The 23,147-nt window shown below is 43.7% G+C and overlaps 1 protein-coding gene across 1 annotated transcript in view; it reads right to left on the reverse strand.

Moving 5' to 3' along the window:
* The window catches only part of LOC115405407 (zonadhesin), a 46,334-nt gene extending 25,571 nt beyond the window's left edge, over window positions 1-20,763 (reverse strand). Inside the window, exon 1 of the mRNA XM_030114977.1 lies at window positions 20,722-20,763. Coding sequence (XP_029970837.1) covers window positions 20,722-20,763 — 42 coding nt within the window. The remainder of the gene's footprint in view (window positions 1-20,721) is intronic.
* Window positions 20,764-23,147: the final 2,384 nt, after the last annotated feature.

The following is a 23,147-nucleotide window of genomic DNA, read 5'->3' on the forward strand; positions in this document are numbered from 1 at the left end:
CAAAGCATTTCTTAATTTCACAGGGACAAGTCAAACTTGTTAACATTTGGCCCCCCGAGTGTTTATCAAGCAGCAAAGCAGCAAATCGCCTCTGTCTCAATCCAGTTATTATTCTGGGAAGCACACCCAATTTAACATTTGCTGGTTTTTGGTTATGTTTATTCTTTAAGACTCATTTCCCTCTCTGCTTTTTTGACAAGGTCGTCAGCTGTCCCCGCCTTCCTCTCTGAGCTTTCCGCCACGCTCCACTGAAAAGTTTCTTGGCCTGTGGCGTTGCTTCTCGCAAACAGAGCCTGACTCCTGCTTCCGCCGCACGGTCGCTAAACAGGTTGTTTAATGAATACAGGTGCTGTGGTTCTGCTCTGCCTATCAGGGAGACATGATCAATACTGTAGGCAAGCTGCGTTTAATTGTCTTTTGTCAACACTCTGCGGGAGATGAGAGAAAAACATTCCCCGCCACAACAGCAGCCCGGCGCTCTGGATTCCTCCAGTGAAGGCGGCACAGCTCGACTGAAACCCTGAGAAAATCAACGCTAACGGCGTCATTTACGATAATCAACATCTCACATTCAGTTTTGAAGAACCCCTCGCTCAAACTGACGAAGACTGCATGTTTCCTAGAACTGTTTTCTCACCCATCCAGTGGTGTGTGTGTGTGTGTGTGTGTGTGTGTGTGTGTGTGTGTGTGTGTGGCTTTCTCAGCAGGCACATTCGTGGGGAAACTTAGAAGTTAGTGGAGCAGAACGTCAACATCATTCAGCCACTCCACCAGAAGGTGGCACTTTATCTCCTTCTGAGAATCACGCTGGTTGCAGGGCAGGGCTGCAGTCTCTCATTTATCAGTCAAATCATTGTGTTAAGAAGACTTTCTGCCTCCGATGAAAGTGTACCACGCTAAATATTAATTCCAAATACAAGACAACATGCTTCATTATGTGTATAAGGAGAAACGGCAGCCATATAAGCAGCTGCTGCTGGATGTGGACTGACTGGAAGGGTTAGCCTGTGTCGACTTCAGTTCATGGCCATGAACCTGAACTACAATCAGATGGAAAGAATATGAATTTCATTACGATAACAATTGATCTTGCCATCCAGTCTGTAAAAGCAAGTTAATTCTCATTTGTGAGGTCTGATAAGGGAGTGTTTTTTTTCGGGGTTCAGTGATTGTCTCCCTGATAAAGCCCGGCCCAGACTGCAGTCCTCCAGCAGACAGTGGCCCAGTGTCCTATCTCCCCTCAATTAACTTCAAACTGCTCTCCATTACACGCTACAATGAGACACGCTATTTCATTACCTCACACAGCCCCATCAGTGCTACTAATTGTTTTTCTTTTCATTTTCATCTCATCCCTCCATCTCCCAGGGAGCGAGTGTGAAAATATCCCACGTTCAGAGAGATAGAAGAATACAGGAGGTCAGTACAAAAAAAAAATCACAACAAAAATAAAGGGGAAAGAGCATGAAACAGCAAGATTGTAGCTGTCTGGTGTGTTTATTGGTCCGGTGGTGAACACACCTGGGGGGTTAGTCCATATAACCTTCAAAGGCCAAGAACCTGAAGCACTCACAGACACTTAATTCACAATCAGCAAAAGGTCAACACAGACACAGACACATCCAGAGAGGAGCTGCAGTCCGCTGGGCGAGCTGACCGGCGTGTGTGTGTGTGTGTGTGTGTGTGTGTGTGTGTGTCCTCTGAAACAACAAACCATCAGCTCTGTGCTGCCTCACTTCACAAGAGAAACACCCACCTTTCAGAGCAGAGGCTCCAATGACTAATGCATTTTATACTCATTCAAATAGAGCATATTCACCCTGAACCCGCTGGAAATGCCTCCGGTGTCTGTCTTCTCTACAGCTCCAAACATGTGACCAATGTCACGTCAATATTTACTCCTGCTCCAATATTCTGAAGCTACTCGAATTGTAATTACAAACGGAATAAACTGACCTTCTTATTAAAAACACCTTTCAGATTAAATAAAAACATGTTTTGGAAATCAACATATTTTCTCTCTAGTGATCAAAAAAACATGAAAAGTTCCCGTCTCTCCGTTTTCATCTGTTACTTTCTGCAGGGGAAAAGATGTGGCTGGAGATAAAGAGGGCGCTCATCACCAGCCGCTGGTTAATTCCGCTGTTGTTTGGTGCAGGGAGGCAGATACTCGCTGTCTTCAGGCATGTTGGTCAGAAAGCGGCAGTGTGCTGCAGCTGGAGGACGAACGCTGCTCAACACAAGCTTCCTGCTCCAGAAAACACCAATCAGAGTTACAAACACAGCTGCTGAAATCATGAGAGAACCGCGGAGAACACAGTCGCTTTGATGGCTTTTCTATTACAAAAGTGTCTGGAACACATCAACACGGACGGCTTTGAGTTGAACTCCTGCCTGGAACATGATCGCCGCATTTCCTCACAGGAGGCCCGCATTAACGCATGCTGCTGACAAACAAAAGATCCAGGACCCTCAGGATGCTGAGAAATCCCTTAATGACAACCTGCACTCTTTTTTCTTTCTAAAGAAACCTAAAAAAAAAACTATCAACTGTTTTAATTTGTAGTTGAAGAAAATAGACACACATACACTGAGCATTTATTGTGCAAGTATTTGCACGTTTTCAGTCTTCACATAGTTTGAATCAGGTGCACAAATATGTTCTGCCTCATATGTACTGGAACCTAGAAGAGAGATTGTGTTTTTAATGTGTGATTTGTCCACCTGTGATTCAGAATTTGTGAATGTGTAAGTCTGTTGTATTTGTAGAGAGAAAAAAAAGTACAGCTGCACAGCTCAGAGTATGTGAACTCAAACTACTGTTACAGGAGCTTAAACCTTCTCTAACCAGTAATACTTCATACTAAACTCCTGAAACTGGTGACAGACATCCGCCCAGCTTTGATGGGGAAATACTGACAACTTCAATCCGATGGTTCATGTAATGTCAAGCAAACCCTGCAATGACTGAGAGACGCGGGCTCTGGAAATCCAGTGAAGGACTGAACGTGAACTTAGCGCTGATGAGGTACCTAAAAACATTGGCTGAAAATGAGTAAACAGGGGTGAATCATTTTTAAAGCTGACTGAATCCCGTTGGACTAAATGAAGCACTGGCTGAAAAATAAAGTAGTTACAATCTAAAACACTACAAACACTGTTTAGAATAGAACAGAATAGAATACACTTTATTAATCTAACAGTGAAGAAATTTACAGGTGCTCGAGGGTCGTACAACACACAGGGGGTGCAAAAAGTAATGAACGGAAGGTGCAAATAAAGAATAAGTGTTAGTGCAAATTGTAGTCGGGATAATAATAAAAAACTAAAACAAGGAAAATCTAACTGTATGTACGACGTACAACGTACATCTTAAAATATAACAGGAACTATAATATATACAACTATGTACAATATGTTTTTGGTGCAGCAGAGTGAATGGTTTATAAAGTGTCGCTGAATTTCTCATGGGGGTTAAAAGTGACCATGGTTGCAGGATAATATAATGTCCAGGGTTATTACACATAAAAATTCTATGCAGTGGAGTTCTACATCTTGACAGCGGTGGGGATGAAGGACATGCGCACCTTAAAAAATGAATGGTAAAAAACAACCCAAATTGGTTTATTTTTGAACCCAACAGGTGATCAATATTGGAGCAGCCCAACAGTAGTTATTTTTACCCAACAAAATGGGTTGGTCTTTTTAACCCAACAGATGGGTTCACAAATTAAATCCAATCGTTGGGTCAAATCAGTTTCAGCCCCGGGTCGATTCTACCATGCGATTGGGTTGAATATTGTTCTCATATTTAACCCAAATGTTGCATTAAATCAATTTCAGCCCTGGGTCAATTTGACCATATATACTGGTTAAATGTGCCCAAATTCTGGGTAAAAGTAACTACAGTTCTGTTAATTCAACTACACACATTGGTTTAATCTCACAAAAAATGTTGATTCATCCATCTTCTATGCCGCTTCTCCTTCTCAGGGTCGCTGGAGTCGAATCCAGCTGCTGTGGGCGAGGGCGGGGTCACCCGTCTGTCTGCAGGGCTAACACATGCAGACAAACAACCATGCACACTCACATTCACACCTAGGGGCAATTTAGAGTGACCAATGAACCTGACATGTATGTTTTTGGTCCATGGGAGGAAGCCGGAGTACCCGGAGGAACCCACTCACTCACAGGGAGAACATGCAAACTCCACACAGAAAGGACCCGAGCCGATACTTGAACCCAGGACCTTCTTGCTGTGAGGCAAGAGCGCTAACCACTGCGTCACCGTGCGGCCATGTTGATTCTTAGAGAAATGTATATAACATACATATCTTGTAAACAGCTAATTTTCAAAACCTTTTAAAATTCAATATATACTTGGTCATGCAAACAATACAGGATGCAACGACACACTTGTCAACAATGTTTAAAGTATTTATTTTGAATTTCTTTGGACCCGTTGACAACCCAACAGTGGTCAAAACAACCCATGTGCTGAGTTTAAAAATCTATGTTGGGTCTGTTGGACTGTAACCCAACACATGAGTTGCAATAAATAACTCCAAACGCATTATAACAGCCCAAATTGGGTTCCCGAATTTCATAACCAGCGATTGGGTTAATAAAATGACCCAACATTTTTTAGTGTGCAGAAAACTATTAATATGGTTTCAAAACAAAGTGAGTTGATATAATTTAAAATTGAATATATGTTATAAAGGTACATGAAAATAAAGTGACTTGGCTTGGTTTGCTCAAAAACAAAATAGTGTATATATAAGGAAGGAGATAGAAGTACACAAAAAGGAACAATAATAAAACTTGTAGGTTTAGGATACATCCGCAAAAAGCGTTTTTCTTTTCTTTTTCATTTTTTCCTTGATGTAACCCAGGGGTCTGCATCTTTCACAACCAAAAGAGCCGTTTATGTGACTTTCTGTCAAATCAAATTGATCTGGAGCCACAAAGCCCATTTAACCTCTAAAGACAGGCTGATGCAGCTCATGAAGTTTCATATATCAGAATCATCTCAAGCGTCATTAACAGCGTCAATAACAAGATACTGCTTGATGAGTGGAGCTGTGGGCCAACCGTGCACGCTGCCATAGCTTTGATGCTCAAACTAAAGCTACATCTCATGTTGTATTTTTAAGGTTTTAACTACAGTTCAGGATAGAGAACATTTTATTATGTTTACCCTATTTTTGTACCTGATTTTAACAGCTCTGCTTCTCTTTTCATTCGCTCTCATTTTTTGAGACAATTTTGGATTTTTAGCTGTTTTTGACCATTGTACTACTTTTGCATGCTTTCTTACCCAACCATTTTAATTTTCTTCTTTTACGAGTTCCAAACATTTCAGTTTTTTAACCATTCTGTAATTTTTTTCCCCCCCATTTCTTGTGGTTGTAGCTATTTTTCAGCTATTTACTTCAGTATTTCCTGTACGTTTCTGTGAATTCCTTTTGAATCAAGAGTTGCAAATCATTTTGAAAAGTGCAGAAAAATGTATATTCATGTTCCATCTTGTGAAAGCTTGATGGAGCCACTACAGAGAGACTAAAGAGCCACATGAGGTTCCGGAGCCACAGGCTGCAGACCCGGATTTAACTAGACGAATCCCACTGAGATCATGATCTCGTTCACCAGTGTGACCAGCAGCACATGTCAGGAAGACATTCAGAGAAGTGAGTTCAAACTGTCACCTGATCATCACACAAACGCATGTTTCAGCTGCCATTTAATCCCAGTTCAACCCAACCGGAGCAGCACTGATCAGCCAGCTTCACATGGGCAGAGCCGACAGGCTTACATCCATTTCCGCTCAGCTGTTCCTTCATTTCGGATTTTCTCTTTGCGTCTGAAGAAGGAAAGACGCGTCAGATCGCTGATTTCATTTCAGACTCTTTCCACGCTGGTGTGCTGCGAGCGCTGTGAAAATGTGGCGTGCCGCTGATACGACAGATAAAACATCAGCAGCTCTGAGTCAGGACAGAAAACGGAGAGGACGAGAGGCAGGAGGTCTTAACTGCCACTTAACTGCTGGAGGAAAGAAGTCTGCTAATTAATAATGCATTAAGTAGTGCACACAAGTGGCATGCAGTGAAGTCACCCACAGTGGACTCCCTGCGTCCATAGGGCCCACACAATGACTCAATCTGCCAAGAATAACCTGGAAATCACTATTAGAGAGTCTTTTCTAAAGGTCAGAAAAAAATATGTTTAACCAGTGTGGGGAATTTTTATTTATGTGCAGCTTGAACCCAAAAACAGACAATGATTCAGCTGTTTTTGCAGATTCAGCTTCAATTCATATTGCTTTCAATGCCCTTTCCGTGCCTTTGTTTTATCACCTCTGCAGTCTTTCTGTGCTGCTCTCCTGTTTGCTTCCCATATATGAACTGAATTGAATCGAATGCATCCAATTGAATGTGCCCCAATAGCTGAGATGTGAGGCAGGGTCCCCGGTCTGGAGCTGAAATCGTTTTGGCCGTGCTATCCAGGATTTGATTCGCTCACCCAACCAGCCGAGACCAGCTTGTGATGAGGTGCTGGTCTCCTACCGAGCTTTAGAAATCACATCCCCACTGTTCACCTCAGCCCAGGCACACAGCTACGACACACAGAGAGAGAGAGAAATATGGCTTTAAAAAAGAAACGCTACAAGACGAAAAAGCTGAGAGAGAGAGAGAGAGAGAGAGAGAGAGAGAGAGAGAGATAAGGGGAGAAAAGCCTCAGAGCTTCAAGTAGTAGAGGACGTTGCCTGCCCAAAACTCTGCGCAGTCAAGCATGTAAGAACAATCACAGCTTTCAAAAACACACACGCAAGCACATGCACAATGACACACGCACACGCACACACACACACACACACACACACACACACACACACACACACACACACACACACGTTTTGTGGTTCCTTCCCCTGTTTTCTCCTTCTTGGTCAGCCAACAGGACTTCAATGAGCTCCACCTTCATTTCAGTTGAGGTTAAAGAAAAAGAAGAAACCTTCGGATTAGTCATTAACTTGTGAACTTTGAATATTCAAACCAGAGAGCGTCAGCCCAGGGTGGCGTCTCTACCTGAACATGCAGATTAAGAGCAGTTTTCGCTTCTTTTCTGCAGAGCGACCAGGCACAGAGGCACCCGGGCGAACTCTCATTATGTTTTGAAGATCCATCTTTGCCTGCAGCACCAGACCTAAAAACCTTTCTGCTCAACACAGCTGAAGCAGATAACAGCGAGCAGTTGCAACCAGGTAGAAAAGACCGCATCTGAATGTCAACCGTCAAATATCAAAGGAGACGCTACAAATGGCGACGCAATGTCAGAGTCGCACAGAAACACATTATCTCAACGAAGAGCAACTGTGATAAGGTGAATAAAAGCCATGGGAATTTTAATCATGATATTAGGGATTAGAGCTGGGTCCTGAATAGCATTAATTTTAAGTTGCCTAACGCAGCCATGAATGCAAAATGAACACAATTCAGGAGAGATGCATACAGAACCGTCGTAGTAGGAGGTATGTTTTAATAATCGATGCAGAGCTTTTATTTATGCAAATACGGTCTAATTTGTAATTATCTGAGTGGGTGCTTGTTTGGAATCTACTTTAATCACTCCCTCCGTGTATAACCAACAGTACCCATCTATAGCCGCTGATGGTAATGAGTTAACCGGGGAGTACAGTGCTGTGGCGAGGCTCCGGATGATGTACGCTAGTTCAGACATCTCTGGAGTCACAGCACACCTTCATCAGGCTCAATCACAGCCCCTGGAAAACAGCCAGCAATGGATGCACAATGTATTTGCGAATCAAACTACTACTGCTGGTGGAGTGCCGTAGAACAGCCATGCAGAGATCTTACAGTGGTTTGCTGTGTGCTTGCATCAGGTTGACTACATGGGCTAAGACAGATGGTTCCTTCGCTGGAGGTCCGAGTGTGATTCTCTGAGAGTGTGTCTGCGTCATTCTGTGTATTGTTTGACCCTTTTACTGACGCAACTTGAATATCGACGACTAGACGAGTGGGAGTTTGTCTCCAGAGGACGTGAACACTGACAGCATCCTGCATGCTCACTTCATCAATAAACACTCCGAGCACCACAAAGGAACCATGTGTCACTGACAGCGGCGAACCCAGAAGCAGACTCACAAAAATGTTCAAAGTGCTGTATCATCCCAACTGATCGCCAGAAGGCGGTGCTGAAACCTCAGTGTTCCCTTCATGCATGTGCAGTTGGAGTATGCATACGAACAATGTCACTTGTGACCCCTACATGACCCTAGAAAGGTAATAAGTTCCAGTGTCACCACAGGATCGGCTCCTCTGTTCTTCATTTGCATTGTTCACACACTACTGAATTCAGCATTGCAGAATACGGGAGTAGCTTACCACCAGGTGAGGTGCTGTGAAAACAAGGCTTTAGAGAGTTGATACGGTCCCACCTGCATGGACGGCAGCCTGCCACTCCCCAGGCAATCCCGAGCTGTCAGTCCTGTCAGCGTTCACTCCGATTCCCTTTGGCTCCCTTTGGCCAGTCATTGGTCTTTTTTCCACCAGCAGCCAGTCTCTGGCTGCCCCTGCCCCAGGTCTCTGGGTGGCCTCCCCTTTGACGCAGGGGTACAGGTGGTAGTTCTCACGCTGGCTCTTTGGGTTCTCCCTCTAACCAAGGGTTTTCACCCAAGTTCCAGAGGCTGGTCCCACTGGGTCTACTGTCATTGTGCCCCCTGCAGAGGTAGTGAATGGCTTCCAGCGGGACGCCAAATGGCACCATGGATGGAAGCTCAGGATGTCACAGAGTGTCTCTTGGCCCTCTGGGAGGGCCACATGCAGGTGGTACTCTTTTGGCCAGTTTGGGAATGGTTTCTCTTGCTGCACAGACTGCTGCAGCAAACTATGGTGTCTCCCCAATAGGAGGGATCTGTTGTCCCAGCAGAGAGGCGAGGTTGGCACGCCAGTCCTTACTGCCTCCTCTTATGCATTTGGCTACTGAGCGGCCCGAATCGCTGTTGAGCAGCCATACAGAGCCTGTTAGGTGAGCTGTTCTCAATACCAGAGCACCGTCCACCTGGGTGCGGTACGATAATAGGTTGAAATTGTTAAGAGGTGCAGCATCTGCAGGGAGAACCCCGTCTTTTGCCTGGTCCCTGCGGTCTTGGATTTCTTGCAGTCTTTTTTGGATAAAGGTCGGTCGCCATCTACCCTTAAAGTGTATATGGCAGCAATATCGAGCTGCAAATGGCACAGCTGAGAACCACAACCTTTGTGTCAGTTTATCTTTGGCTCTGAGGCTTCACTCCCCGAGAGCCCCACGAGCTCCAGCATGGGACCTGCACTCACTGCTGGAGGGTGTCAGCCTCCCTTTGATACAGCCATAGCTTCCATTTTGAAGAGTTTTATTGACGCTTAGACCAGGGCAAAGGTGCCCAGTAGGAGTAGTCTAAACTCAAAGTAAGGAACACAAACAAAAGATGAGAAGCATGAGTAAAGGTGAGTACCCCAGATAAACCAAGAAATAAATCAAGTAAGATTCACAAAGATGCAGAAGTGGCCGAGACAGTATATCCTCCCACCTCAAAGACCGACTCCTGACATCTCATGCTGGTCAGGATGTGACCGGCGTAGGTCAACCATGAGTTGGGGCTCCAGGATGTTTTTAGGGATTTCCCAGGAGCGATCCTCTGGGCCTTGACCATGCACTCTGGTTGTCCATCCAGGAGGAGGTAAAGAGGGTGATGGAGGGACCAGGGAACTGGAGGGAACAGTTTCAACAAGCTGACATGGAAGGTGTGGTGGATCCTCATGGTCCTGGATAACCTGAGCCTCAGAGCAGATTCATTTATCATCTTAGAAACCAGGAATGAGCCAACGAAGCTGAGGTTTGATGATTTCAGAGGGAGTTCCTGAGTGGAGAGCCAGGCGTGTTGCCCACATTGAGGTGTCTGGGAGTTGCATCAGTCAGCTGCATGCTTGTAGGTGGATCCAGATCCTGCAGAGTCTGTCAGCTGATAAGCACCCCTCTCTTCAACAGATGCCAGAGAGAAGTTGGTTCCCTCGGCACCAGAACACCAGGGTGGGGCACAGCAGGACCCTGTGGCGGCGGCGTGACGGGCGAGTGGCAAAGACAGGTAGGATTTTATGAAGACATAGAAGGGGACCTGACACATGGCGTGCTACTGCCCACACAGCAAACACGTCCTTTTAAAATGTCAAATGAAAACGCTGTTGCAGAGATGCAGAGTTCTATTGATTCAAAACAGACTCATCTTTTGACCATCATGTCCACCTCGTGATACAGAATAATGTGTTACACCAACCACTATTTGGCTGAAAAATACATAAAATCTTTAGACCAATTTTTGAATCATATGAAAAGCAGTGACGGAAAGTAGAAAAAAAAAGACTGCTGAAAGAGCTTTAGAGGGTGACAAAGGTTTAATAGAAACTGTTGATTTCTTACTTAAAAACAAATTTAAGGAAGATGCAGCATCGACAGTCACCACAGTAATAACAGCATAGAAAACCAGAGCAAAAATAGAAAGCAAGACGCTCCTTAATGCCTGTGGAGGAACAAAAAGGGAGGAGGACAACAGCCTTTGAAGACTGTGGGAGTATGGATTCAATCAGGATTAATATTCCTCCCTCTGTGGAGCTCGGCCCGCTGAAGCAGTCCTGACTTGTTATCCCGTTGGTAGCCTTCATCAGCAAGTCCAGCAGTCATTCTTCTCATCATCTCTCATTCTGCACATCCAGCAGCAGTCCCTGTCCACCCCCATCACCCCCTCCATCCCGCCTCCATCTTTTTCCACAACAAGCCATCTTTTCTTCCACAAACACGTGTCAGAGATGAAGCCCCACGACAAAAGCACATAAAGTCATCACACATAACCAGAATACAACAGGAGTTTAAATACTGACTGAAAACAGCAGTGCTTCATTTCAATGAACCACAATTTATATTTTCTGACATTTTCCCTTTCTTGCAGAGTTGCTGTGGAGATAAACAGCAGTGAGGAAGGAAATGACATTCAGTAAAGGTCTGGCTGAATTATTTAACCCTTAAATGAATACTTTTCATTGTGACTACGCTACACCTTTTCTAATCCATTTATAGTCCTGCCGTGGCCTAGAAAGCTGTTTTTATTGCAGGAAAAACCACAAAACTACTAGACTTCATTCAAAAACCTTCTGAAATTAGTATCTGGTAGAAAAGTTTCATAATGCCCAAAAGCTCATCACCATTCACATGTAAAATAATGTTAAGGTCAATTGCACACTTTAGTTGCTTCTTAATTTAAATAAAACTGAATAAATTAAGATGATTTTGTATATCTATTTATTGATTTATCTCCTAAAACCAGTGTGAGTTGAAAAAAGTTACTTCTTGTATGAAATACTGAGATGCTGATGAAAATGTGATAAATTAATTACAAAGCCCCTGACTGGTCATTTAGAAGAAGAAGAAGAAGAAGAGGAATAAGAAGAAGAAGAAGAGGAAGAAGAAGAAGAAGAAGACGAGGAAGAAGAAGAAGAAGAGGAAGAAGAAGAAGAAGAAGAAGGACAAGAAGAAGAAGAAGAAGACGAGGACGAAGAAGAAGAGGAAGAAGAAGAAGAAGAAGAAGAAGAAGAAGAAGAAGAAGAAGAAGAAAGAAGAAGAGGAAGAAGAAGAAGAAGAGGAGAGGAAGACGAGGAAGAAGACGAGGAGAGGCCGACGAAGAGGAAGAGAAGGAAAGAAAGGAGAAGAAGAAGAGAAGAGGAAGAAGAAGAAGAGAGAGAAGAAGAGAAGAAGAGAAAGAAAGAAGAAGAGAAGAAGAGAAGAAGAGGAAGAAGAAGAAGAAGAGAAGAAGAGAAGAAGAGAAGAAGAGAAGAAGAGAAGAGAAGAAGAAGAGGAGGAAGAAGAATAGAGGAGAAGAAGAAGAGAAGAAGAAGAAGAGAGAAGAGAGGAGAAGAAGAAAAGAAGAAGAAGAGGAAGAGAGACGAAGAAGAGGAAGAAGAAGAGAAAAGAAGAGAAGAAAGAAGAAAAGAAAGAAGAGACAGAGAGAAGAAAAGAAGAAGAATGAAGAAGAAGAAGTGAAGAGACGAGGAGAAAGAAGAAGAAAAGAAGAGAAAAGAAGAAGAAGAAGAAGAAGAAGAAAGAAAGAGGAAGAAGAAAAGAAGAAGAGAGGAGAAAGAGGAGAGAAGAGGAAGGGAAGAGAGGAGAAGTCCCACCACTAATCAAAATGCACCAGCAGGCTTCAGCACATCTTTACATCATTCCAGCAGTTGAGGGAGTGTGTGACGGCATTGGAGACGATGGTGGGAGCAGATTTGCATTTCCTGCTCTGCTGACCTTCACAGAGGTCAGATGAGCCGAGCCCATCACAGGAGCAGGTGGTTGTGGGTAATCATCCTCATCCCCCCACCTCTCTGACCTTTGTGTGTCCCTTTGTGTTTCCGGGATGAAGGTAGTCTGCCTATGAGAAAACTGTTATTACATTTTTTTTTTTTAAGTTAATTCAATTTGAAAGGTCAGTGAAGAGTCTCTGCTGGTGCTGAGCCGGGCGGAGACAGTTTGCTTGGTTTTGATCCTTGATTAACTGATACACTGGTATTAAACTGATGACTGCAAGTGACTCTTAATGTAGAGTGGTCCAAACCATGGCTTAGATTAATAATTCCTAATTGGCTCCTGGCATTAATGAAGCGTTATCAGCCCACACTGTCAGAACACATCTTATTTCATCCGTACTTATTAGATCATTCAGTATTCCATTCTACTAATACTGTATTCTGTGTGGAGCAGTTTTCCTGAGTGATTAATGACGTGTTTTCTATTCTATTCCAAGATGCATTTCAGCCCTGGTCTATCTGGGAGGGTTACGTGATGATGATGACGATGATGATGATGATGATGATGATGATGATGATGATGATAAAAAACTCTGTTTTCATGCAAACAGACCTGTATGTCCGGGTAACTTTGGATTGAAGTCAATGTCTTTCAACAAAACCTGAACAAGTCTGAGCAATTGTGAAGAAAAAATATGTAGAATTTCAGACATTTTTAAATGATGCCTTCTGATGCAAATTAAAGTGAAACGTCACAACCGCAGTCCCATCTTCAGTTCTGCTTCACGGTGACTGAAACCCCTGCTAGGAGGAAAATGTTTTTTCCTCCTCCCAGCAGACCACACGTGGTCTCAGGCACTCGGCTTTTGTTCTTGTTCTGTTCCTTTGCACTGAAGTGTGTTACTCTGCAGAGATGAGGCTGTATTTTATAAACATTTATTCATGCAAGAACCTGAAAACGTTCGATCCGCCTGCCATCCACTGCCTACGGTTTCCTCAGCCCACTTCGGCCTTTTTCATTCCAGTAAATGTCACAAGTTTCTGAAGTGTGCCGTCCCAGACGATGCTGGAATGACGTCTAATTGCAAATCCTCTGCATTGCAGGCATTAAAATCTCTGAGTGATTTAACCTCATGGTAATTTATTGGAGTAGTAAAACATCACATATTGCATACGCTATTCAGATCATTCAGTGAAATTACTGATGTGGAAGTGCAATGAATTACATTACCAGCATTGTCCAGCTCTACTAATCCCATTTAGAGAGGCTATTGTTGGGGGATAAAAGGGACATTTTGAGGAGCTCTTAACCTGCATGGACATGCTTTCTGATGAGGAGGGTGATGGGACGCTCTCATGCTGGGTCCATTTACTGGCCAGGGCTTTTTATTAGTCATTCTTACATTACCTGCTCTATTAGAACAGAAAAGAAGAAGAATTACAGCAAACAGTCGATCATCCTTCCCCATGAGGGGACGTTACACAACAGCACAGTCAAAGTTATATATTGAAAAAATGTCTCATGTTCAGTCCTGTACAGAGAGGGTTCTTCAAAAATACAATCCTGGAGGAAACAAATGCTTGTTACGCATAATGAGTGGAAGTAAATACTGTGTTTCAGTCAAGCCGCAATGGGAAGGTAAGGATTAAAATGTCCCTGATCCTAGATTTACTTTGCTTTTCCCATCTGCACAAACAAAATCATCCCGTGCAACATGTACTTCCAACTTTCACTCGTTTTATGCAAAAATCATTGAGCTGAAGCTTGGGAGTGGTGTTGTGTTTGGACTGATCGCGGCCCAATTTGGAGCGAAAAACAACTGTGTTTCTCTTAGCTTGTGATAAAACTGTTGCCAAAGAAACAGACCAAACATGTTGAGGCACGCAAGTCGTCGCAGAGCGAGTGAAAGAGGAGCGAGCTCGGCCGCACGGCTGCGTTCTAACGAAGACGTCGCCACAGCAAGCGGGACGAGGCTGGTTCACCCTGTAGCGGCTTCAGGCGTCCTCCTGCAGTCCTGATGTGAGTTTGTGTGTTTGCCAGAGTGTGTGTAGCTGCCGGGTCCCAGGCCTCCGTCCGTCTCTCTGCTGTCCTGCGTGAGGTGTTCTTCAGGCCTCAGCGGCTCGCTGATGGATCCTTCTGGCCCAGCAGGCATCTGCCTGCACTGCGGCTGGGCCAGACGAATGAACTGGACCCGGGCGCCGCCATGATCGCATTAATGGCTATGTTCAGGTGTAAAATGACCCAAATCAATGTGGAGAAAAGGCGACGGAGGGAGAGAGGATGATTAGACACTGTGGACGGGCTCGTGGCGGAGGTCAGAGGTCAGACGGCTGGGTGAGGGTCAGGAGGAGGCGCAGAATAAATATCAGGGGTGTTCAGTAGTCGGAGACATCCTGTCCGCCTGCTGTTAACGCCGTGGAGTGTCTCCTAATGAATACAGATCACTGATATTTTAGAGAGGCACATGGAGACACAGGTCAGGTCTCTTTAATTTGCCCCCAGTCACGTCCCCCGGGGCAGTTTTACTCCTGGCTTGAACTTTTAAAAGGTGTTGATTTTACAGTGACAATAAAATAACTAATCCGTGTGACTGTCCCAAAAAAAAGAAAAAAAGAAAGAAGAAGAAAAAAAAACGTGCTTATTGCATTGATAATCAAGCAGAACTTAGACTTTTTCTGCCTTCTTAAATGCTATTAATTATTTTCATGAAGAGACACGACAGTCTATTTTTCAGTTTTTGCTGAGCTGCCATCTTGGTCTGTTTGAGGATGAATGATGAGGCTCAGAAAGGATTTCTTCAGCTGCTGGGTGACTGTTTGACTATGACAGAAGAGAAGGAGCATCACAGGCAGTTATTTAACAGCCAGTTCTTTTCATACATGCCGCCAGGTGATTAAAATAAAGACGCCGTCTGTCATGGGCTCCGGGGTGTTACATCACGTTCTCTCTCAGTGGTATTACAACTCAGTGCTGTCTGACAGCACTCTTCCAAACTTACAGAAATCCCTCATTTGTTTTCTTTATTTTGCTGTTTTGACCTGCTGTGAATCACATTCATCAGTCAAGTTGAGTCAACACCTCTGCAGGTTGGGTTCATGCGGTGGCATTTCAGCCAATATTCGCTAATTAACCGTAATGCCAGGGACATTTGTTTTCCTCAGAGTTAATAACTGCAGCGGTTTCCACTTCACTGGCTCATCTGTACTCTTTCAGGTGTTTTAGTCCGTCTTTCAGCAGAGTTTTGTCGTCCTTTATGCAGTGCTTGTCACAGAGCTGCCGTCTCTTCCTCGCTCCTCTCTCAGTGGAACCCGACGGCTGCAGACTGGAGACCCCCTGCAGGAGCTGCTCACATTCCCAGGTCTGCTTCTGCAGGATCGGGGCCGGAGATCCACCTGCCAACAGGTGCTGGGATGAAGACAAGAGCAGTGTTTCCACTTCACTGTGACCGGTCATAATGTTATGGCTGATCCATGAGTCAGTGGGAGCTGAGTTTAGACAGGAGTGGTGATGATGAACGTTCTGGGTGATTGTCTCACCTCTCTTCTTCACTGGTTTGCAGCTGATTGACCATTGGTTTTGTTTGATGACCTTTTAATTTCTTTTCTTTTTTTTTTTATCTGAGATACTGTTTCTATTTCGGTGATCATATTTTCATTGACATATTGAGAGTGTGTCTCACATGTAAGGAAATTTCATCTATAGAACTGAATATACGTCTATAAACTCTACAAACGTTTCAAATGTACAAATTCAGATGGGCTTCACAGAAGTAACTTGAATTTATTTATGCCCAAAATAATCCCTCTTCCACGTTTTGTGGTAGAAAAAACACTCAGCAATGACATAAGGTTGCACAAGGAGAATCTGAACAAAACCAAATAACTGCTCCTCCTTTTGCAGTTGCCATATTTAACATGACCAAATAGCGTCTTTTTATTTCTGAATGCAGACATAAGTCCAAAAAAATGTAGATGAGGAAGGATGAAGGGGATGAAGAAGATTTTCTATCACTCAGTAAGATGCAGCGATGCAAGGAATACCTCAGAGAGTCTCCTGTGAGCCTGGTTCTGCAGGTTTCCTCCTGTTAGACGAAGTTTTTCCTCGGTCTCCTCCTCCTGCTCATGTGGAATTGTTAGTTTTCTCTGTAAACGTGCCTTGAAATGACTCTGCTGTTTGACGCTGTGTGAATGAAACTGAACGGGATTGAAATAAGTAATGGTGGGACGAAGGAAGCTTTATTCGTGCAGTTGTGCCTCGAATCAAAGCATGAAGGTGTTTTCTGAGTCATTATAGATGGAAATTAAAACTGTCAACTGCAAATGAAATAAGAGCAGCCGTGCTGTGGAGAGGTGCTCGTCTTTTCACTGATCAGCTTCTTGGTTGTAATCAGCAGATGTGGAAACATGACCTGCGAGGGTGTTGAATGCAATCTGGCTCGTGGACACTCCGTGTCCACAGACGCTCACGGAACACTTTGCGATTTAGATTCATTTGTGAGGGGGACACGGTTGGGAAAAACATCCTTCTGAATATTCATTCAGTGAAATACTGTGAAATTTCAGATTGTGTCGTTGGTTCTGTTGTGCCAGTCTTCTAGATATCTCATCATGTGTTCTTAATGGGCCATGTTCTCTGTCTCACCCTGTTGTAGATTTGTAGCTTTGTGTAATTGTCTGTATTTTGTTTGGAAGAAGCTCGTGCGTCATTACAGTCTTCACCCTGGAGCAGCAGCTTTACTTTCTCTATTTCAATTCTGTTTGATTTGTTAAATGTAATAAAGTAATAAAATAAGCTAATCTAAGATAAACTAATGATCCAAACAGGAGCTTCAGAACCAACTTTTTCTCACCTGTTTTGTAAATTATAGTTTTGTAAATTAAAGTGAAGTTCTTTGTGCACGTTTTAATTCAACTGTCATTAGAAAGCTCTTTCAGCTTCTTCTCACAGTGTTGATTCTGCAGTAATTTTAATAAATCTAAAAAAAAAAAAATGCTTTGAAGCACACTTTTGTTACAACAGTAGTTCTCATTTTCAATTTTATGTAAAATTTTGGTAACACTTTACTTGAAGCGCCCGGTATAACACATTGTAAGTAGTTATAAACACTCATAAATGATCACAGTGCTTTATAACCCACTATACAGCATAGAGTTAGGGTTAGGTACTGATGTTATAAAGCATTGTGATCGTTTATGAGTATCTATAACTATAGTTATACAGTGCTATAATGTACTTATAATGTGTTATGCAGGGGTGCTTCAAGTAAAGTGTTACCAAAATTGTATTTAAAAGCGTGCTGGTGCTAGTGCCTGATGAAAATGTCACCCTGGAAAGAATAAGACAGCCTGAGGGAACAAAGGTCAAATAAAACAACAGCATCAAATCTTTTATTCATTTCATAATCCTTCCCTCTCATCCACCTGGAAAGTCTAAAATCTTCAAAATCTCATTAAATTCAATCTTAAGATGAATTTAACAGAAACATTTTTTGAAGAAACAGAATAATTCAATATAATAAGAATAAAGAGCATCTTTGCGATGCAAAAAACATTAAGATGCAAATAATTTTTCTGTTATTTCAGTCATGAAATTAAGCTGAAAAGCCTGTGGTATGTTAGACTGTGGTGTGTCTGCATACATTTTCCTTTATTTGTCGTGATCATTACTTAGTAAACTCTGAGAAACCAACAGCCGATAAGTTTCCATGTGTCCAGTTTCCATGGTGCTCAGAAAGAGAGGAGATGAAGCCAAAGTTAAGCCGAGGTGCTGCTTTCCAGCCGCCTCAGACTGAGTTTTATCAGCCTGTCACTGACAGGAATAACAGACTGTGTGGCTCAGTTTGTGGATGTGGTGCAATGTCAATGTTTCTTATCCAAATGTCTTCAGAGGAGCTTAAATCCAGCAGGAAATGAAGAGGAAATGTAAAACAAAATGCTTGAATTAGCAGGGCATGTTGATTTCCCCACACAGATTTGAAAGTTTTCTCTCTCTTTTTTTTTTTTTCCGCCTTGTCTCAATTATCTGTGATTTTAGGCTTAGGGACGAACTGCTCGGGATTTACAAACAGGAAATCCTAATTACAACAGTGATGCACAGACAGATTTTCTTTTTGTTTGCTGCGATGGTTGATTAGGTGGATGAACTCATTAAACAACATTTTCCTGCATAATTAGCAAGACGCTGACAATCCAATTCAGAGAGAATCATTAGGAATTAACTCTGTAAATCCTGGCTCCAAGCAGCCGGAGGTTTCAGCTCCCAAAGTACGAATTCATGCCTGCATTCATCTTCTTGGTTGGATGAATGGGTGAAGAGAGGAGAGTAAAATCCCAGCTGACTTTAGTTTGATATCCAGTGGAACAACAGATTTTAACAGACAGAAGCAAACACTTCATAAAGTAAAGTGAGGGTGGGTCGAAAAAACCTAATCAAAGAAGCTATTCTTTAAAAAAAAAGAAAAGAAAAGATTTTTAATGCTTGTTGAACTGCGTGTTCTTCTTGTTTCAGCCCAACTTAACAGGTCTTTCTTGTAAATGAGAACATGAAGGCTAAATGAATGAAGAATGAGCTGACGTGAAGAACGGGGTGGACACACAGTTAACCATGTTAAGAAGATTTACACCTTTTCACATTTATTCTGCTGCTTTTTACTCGCATCTCAGATCCGGCAAAAAACACCACCCTGACACCGTCAGCTCGGACATGTCCAGCACCAAACCAGGAACTCACCATTCTTCCATGTCGTGGTGAATTATTGGATACTCATCATAACCTGAATAAGATCACTTTTTCTACTTGGTGTTTTCAGAAGCAGCTCCAGTTAAAGCTGTACTTTCTGCACCTTTAGCTCCTCTGAACGCGTCTCCCTGTCACTCGGTTAGCAGCGTTAGCTTGACTTTAGCATGCCGGTTTTTGTTTAGGTTGTTTATTTTATAATCTGCAGATGAGTTCATTAATATGAATGAATAATTCATCACCCCCATGTTACGGTAGGTGAACGCAGCTCGTTCCAGAAACAGGCGTGATCACAGATAATTCTGGGAAGTCACTGCGTGTGTGCGTGCATATTTTCATACATTTCAGAGCTGATAATGCCTTACTTCTACTTTTAAAGTGAATTAGATATAATCATTTTATAGTTTGAAGAAGTGAAATCCTTTTTTTCCTCTGATAATATTGTGATGTGGAACCTCCCTTGTTTTCTGTCACCTGCAGAATCGGTGTTTTTTGTTTTGATGGAAATTGTGGGGTATTTTTAAGTGAGGCTAAAAGGCTGAGAGAGGAGCTGTGATTGTGTTTGAACTGGTCATCAGTGCAGAAATGGATCAGTTATCTATGAGCGGCGGCGGCCCTCATCGCATATTCACGAGGAATCATTTGCCTCCATTGAGTGATAGTCGAAGCTTGCAAAAAGTCTCCTTAATGATCCTCTCCACACTGGAAGACTTATGAATAAAACACACCCAGATCAATGAATTATTGACTAAACGTCATCAAGTAAGGAAACCCCCTAATGAAAAAGTGATATCAATCCAGGCTGTAATGCAATGTATGCAAACAAAATCCATTAGCTTTATGTGGCCACTAATCAGGAGAATTATTACACTGACCAAGCATAAATGCAACTTGTGCACAACGCAAGTGGAAAGCACAAAATCGTCTTTACAGTGAGCTACAAGGCTATCAGACCTGAGAGACTTTAATTAGAACACGTCTCTTTTGTTGTAAGCCGTCCTACATCTGTGGTGCTTAAAAAAAAAAGAAAAAAAAAACCCACAATGACAGGGTGATAATAACATCATTAGCTTACCAAAGAGAATGAAATAAATAAAGAAAAGTTTTTTCCACTGTATGTCTGTGGAAGTGTCACGGGGAATTGTGTGTAAATGTGAGTCTGTGGGCCGGTAATTGTCTGTGCCCTTTAATAACAAACATGTTTTCTCCCCCCACATCTCCGACGTATAACACCCAAGCGCACATTTCCATGCAAATCGGCAGGAATTGCTTCACAGAATATTTAAAGCCCTCGCATCGTCACTGCGCGGCGGCGTCTGCTGCCGTCGGAGGCTGAACAGTGAAGTGGTTCTGGCTGTCTGTTTCTGAAGAGCGCTGAAGCTGTGGGCCCATTTCCTGTCTTTTCCTGACAGCCCTGTGATGTGTACAAAGCCCCCATTCCTCAGCTGGGAAATCAGCCTTACTACAGCCCCGTCACAAACAATCAGCGCTCATTACCCACTACATAGCTCTGCATCCTGCCCCATTTACCTGCACGCTCTGGGTGTGTGCGTGTGTCTGCGTGCACGCACGCCGGTGCGCACGGCCCCGGCGTGCGACTCTCTGCTGAACGAGGCGTGTCGTCAGGCGGCGTGTCGACGCTACCTGCGACCTCCGACCTCGCGTGGAGTGGAACACCCGCCGCATTCCGAGAGCAGCTTTTATGTGCTCGGCGCCCCGACATCGAGCACTCAACCAATTACCTCTCCGCCGGGCCGAGGCACGCGCGCCGCCCCGCCATTCGCCGTCTGCGCCTCTTTGAAGGACATGATGATCACAACCAACCTTGTGTCAGGGAGAGGGCCATTCCGTGAATTGAGCGTAATTGGCGCAGAGAGCTGTGAGCTCGTTGCTCCGTGTGTGTAAGCAGATTACAGGCTGGCATCGCCGAGCCCCCCTCAGGGCGCCGCAACATGGCTGCTGCGACGTGGCGTGTAGAACAAGCATGTCACTCATGAATTATACATGGGAGAATGCCCAGCCATGAAATTGGGAAACTGGAGAAAGCAAGGAGGATAGGAGGAGGTAAAAATAAGACAAAGACTGAAGGAGGGAGAGAGAGGGAGAGAGAGAGAGCTTCCTGACAATTAAGCAGTAAACAGGTGTAGCCATCCACCACAAAGCCAGACAGACTGCTGAAAGGAGGGCGCGCCAGTGTTTCTGCCTTCTCGCATTGTTCACAACGCATTGTGGATGTTTTGTGTAGTCGCCCTCCTGCGAACAATGAGCTTGTTTTGCGGAGAGTCCAAATAATTGCTTATCATTTTTTGCCAAAGAAAAGGCTTTTCCTCGCACCAGCTTTTGTTCTGCCGTGCGAGTGCGTCGTCTTTAGGATTAGTCCCTTTCATCATTCTAAATAGGTCCCATTTGGACAATTAGGCTTTCTGCGGCACGCCATGCTTCACCGCTCATTAAAACTGAATAACACACTCCTATATACATAGGCCACAATGTTATTTTGCAAAGGCGCTGTCGACATTCATTCCGGCGGAACTTTTCCAGAATCGTTTTCCTTCAGGTACCTGCGGCCTTTGGTTAGCGTGAGGGGAGGATCAGGCTGCTGACACGGCGTGCAGAACGCCGGAGCAGACCACGCAGTGAGTGTTGGTGATGATGACTGATTCTGTGAACGTCTGCAGCTGCAGAGCACAGCTCACCACAGAAGCACCACGGATGGCCCAACATGAGCGCATCCTCGCAGAACGTCAAGGCTTCCAACACTAAATGTGCCGTTTTTAAGATTGATTCTCAAGCTCAAAGATCAATACTTGCAATCTATATATTAATTTGAGGCGAATATGGATTTTTGTAGCCACAGTGACATCCACTGGACCGTTTCTCACTCAATAACAGGAACTACTGACTGTGAAGCCTTCCAGGTAAAGAACTGTTGAATAAACATCGATCGTTTTTCACTCAGAACAGCAAAGAAGTTGCCTTAAGTTCTGCAGTCTTTAGTTTCATAGATTTCATTTTCAATAACTTGTTTTATTTGATTCTAAACAGTGTGCTTATGGGTCAAAATGTCAGGAAACGTTTTTAACTGATGTTTCCCAGTGATCAATACTCTTCTTTGAGACACTGCAGACTGAGATTTCACTGAGTCTTGTCCACGTTGGAAATGTTTTGTGCGTCTCAGCTGGTATTTCTGTTATCCTGGTTTTATTGTCAGCCTCATTTATGCATCAACTTCTCTACTTTCCAGACAAGCTGAGGAAACGTGACGAAGAGGAAGCGTTTCTCCATTGTGCTGCTGGGCGGACGTCGCTGGGCGTCGCGCTGCGTTCCGGCTGAATCGGGACATAATGCGAGTGCGGCGGGGAGCTCGGAGTGCAGCGTGGGAGCAGGAGGAGTGAGAGCGGCAGGTGAGAGAGGGGGCGGGGAGAGCCGGGGGAAATCAGGGCAGGAGGGACGGGCAGTTCCACAGAGGGCACAAACAGAGCAGAATGAATGAATTGCTCAAACGCTGATAAATTCCACCGCTGGGAAAGTTTTTCAACTTTGTTTTAAATCCATTTTCCAACTCACTTTAAGTTTTGAAAATATACAGCCTATTTTAGCCTAATCGAGGCGATACACACCTGAAAATGTCCACATTTAATGGACTTTACACAAAATCTGCTCTGAGTCTTTCAGTCACATTTACTGAAATAGGAACTCAACAGAAGAGCTACTTTGCTGTTCCGCGCTCGGCGTGCACGCTCACTGCTGGTAGTGTTTCGCAGCTCATATCACTGTTATCTACACATGCATTCATATTTGGACAAAGAAGTGTGTTAAATGTGTATCTGCTCAGAGGAACAGCTGCGCTCGACCCTCTCAATTCACCATCTCAGTTCCACCCTGGACATTCATCGTGTCCAAAACAAACGGCTTTGTGTCTGTGTGAAAGAATGGCAGCGGAATGAAAATGAAGCTGTGAGCTCATCGCTGCCCCCTACCTGCCTCGCCTGCTTCTTCATTGCTCGATAAACACTATGTAGAATTATGTGTAACAGTAGCTTTAGTGGCAGTGTTTAGATGATAAAGCA

Source organism: Salarias fasciatus, chromosome 18 (assembly GCF_902148845.1).
Source record: "Salarias fasciatus chromosome 18, fSalaFa1.1, whole genome shotgun sequence".
Lineage (NCBI taxonomy): Eukaryota > Metazoa > Chordata > Actinopteri > Blenniiformes > Blenniidae > Salarias > Salarias fasciatus.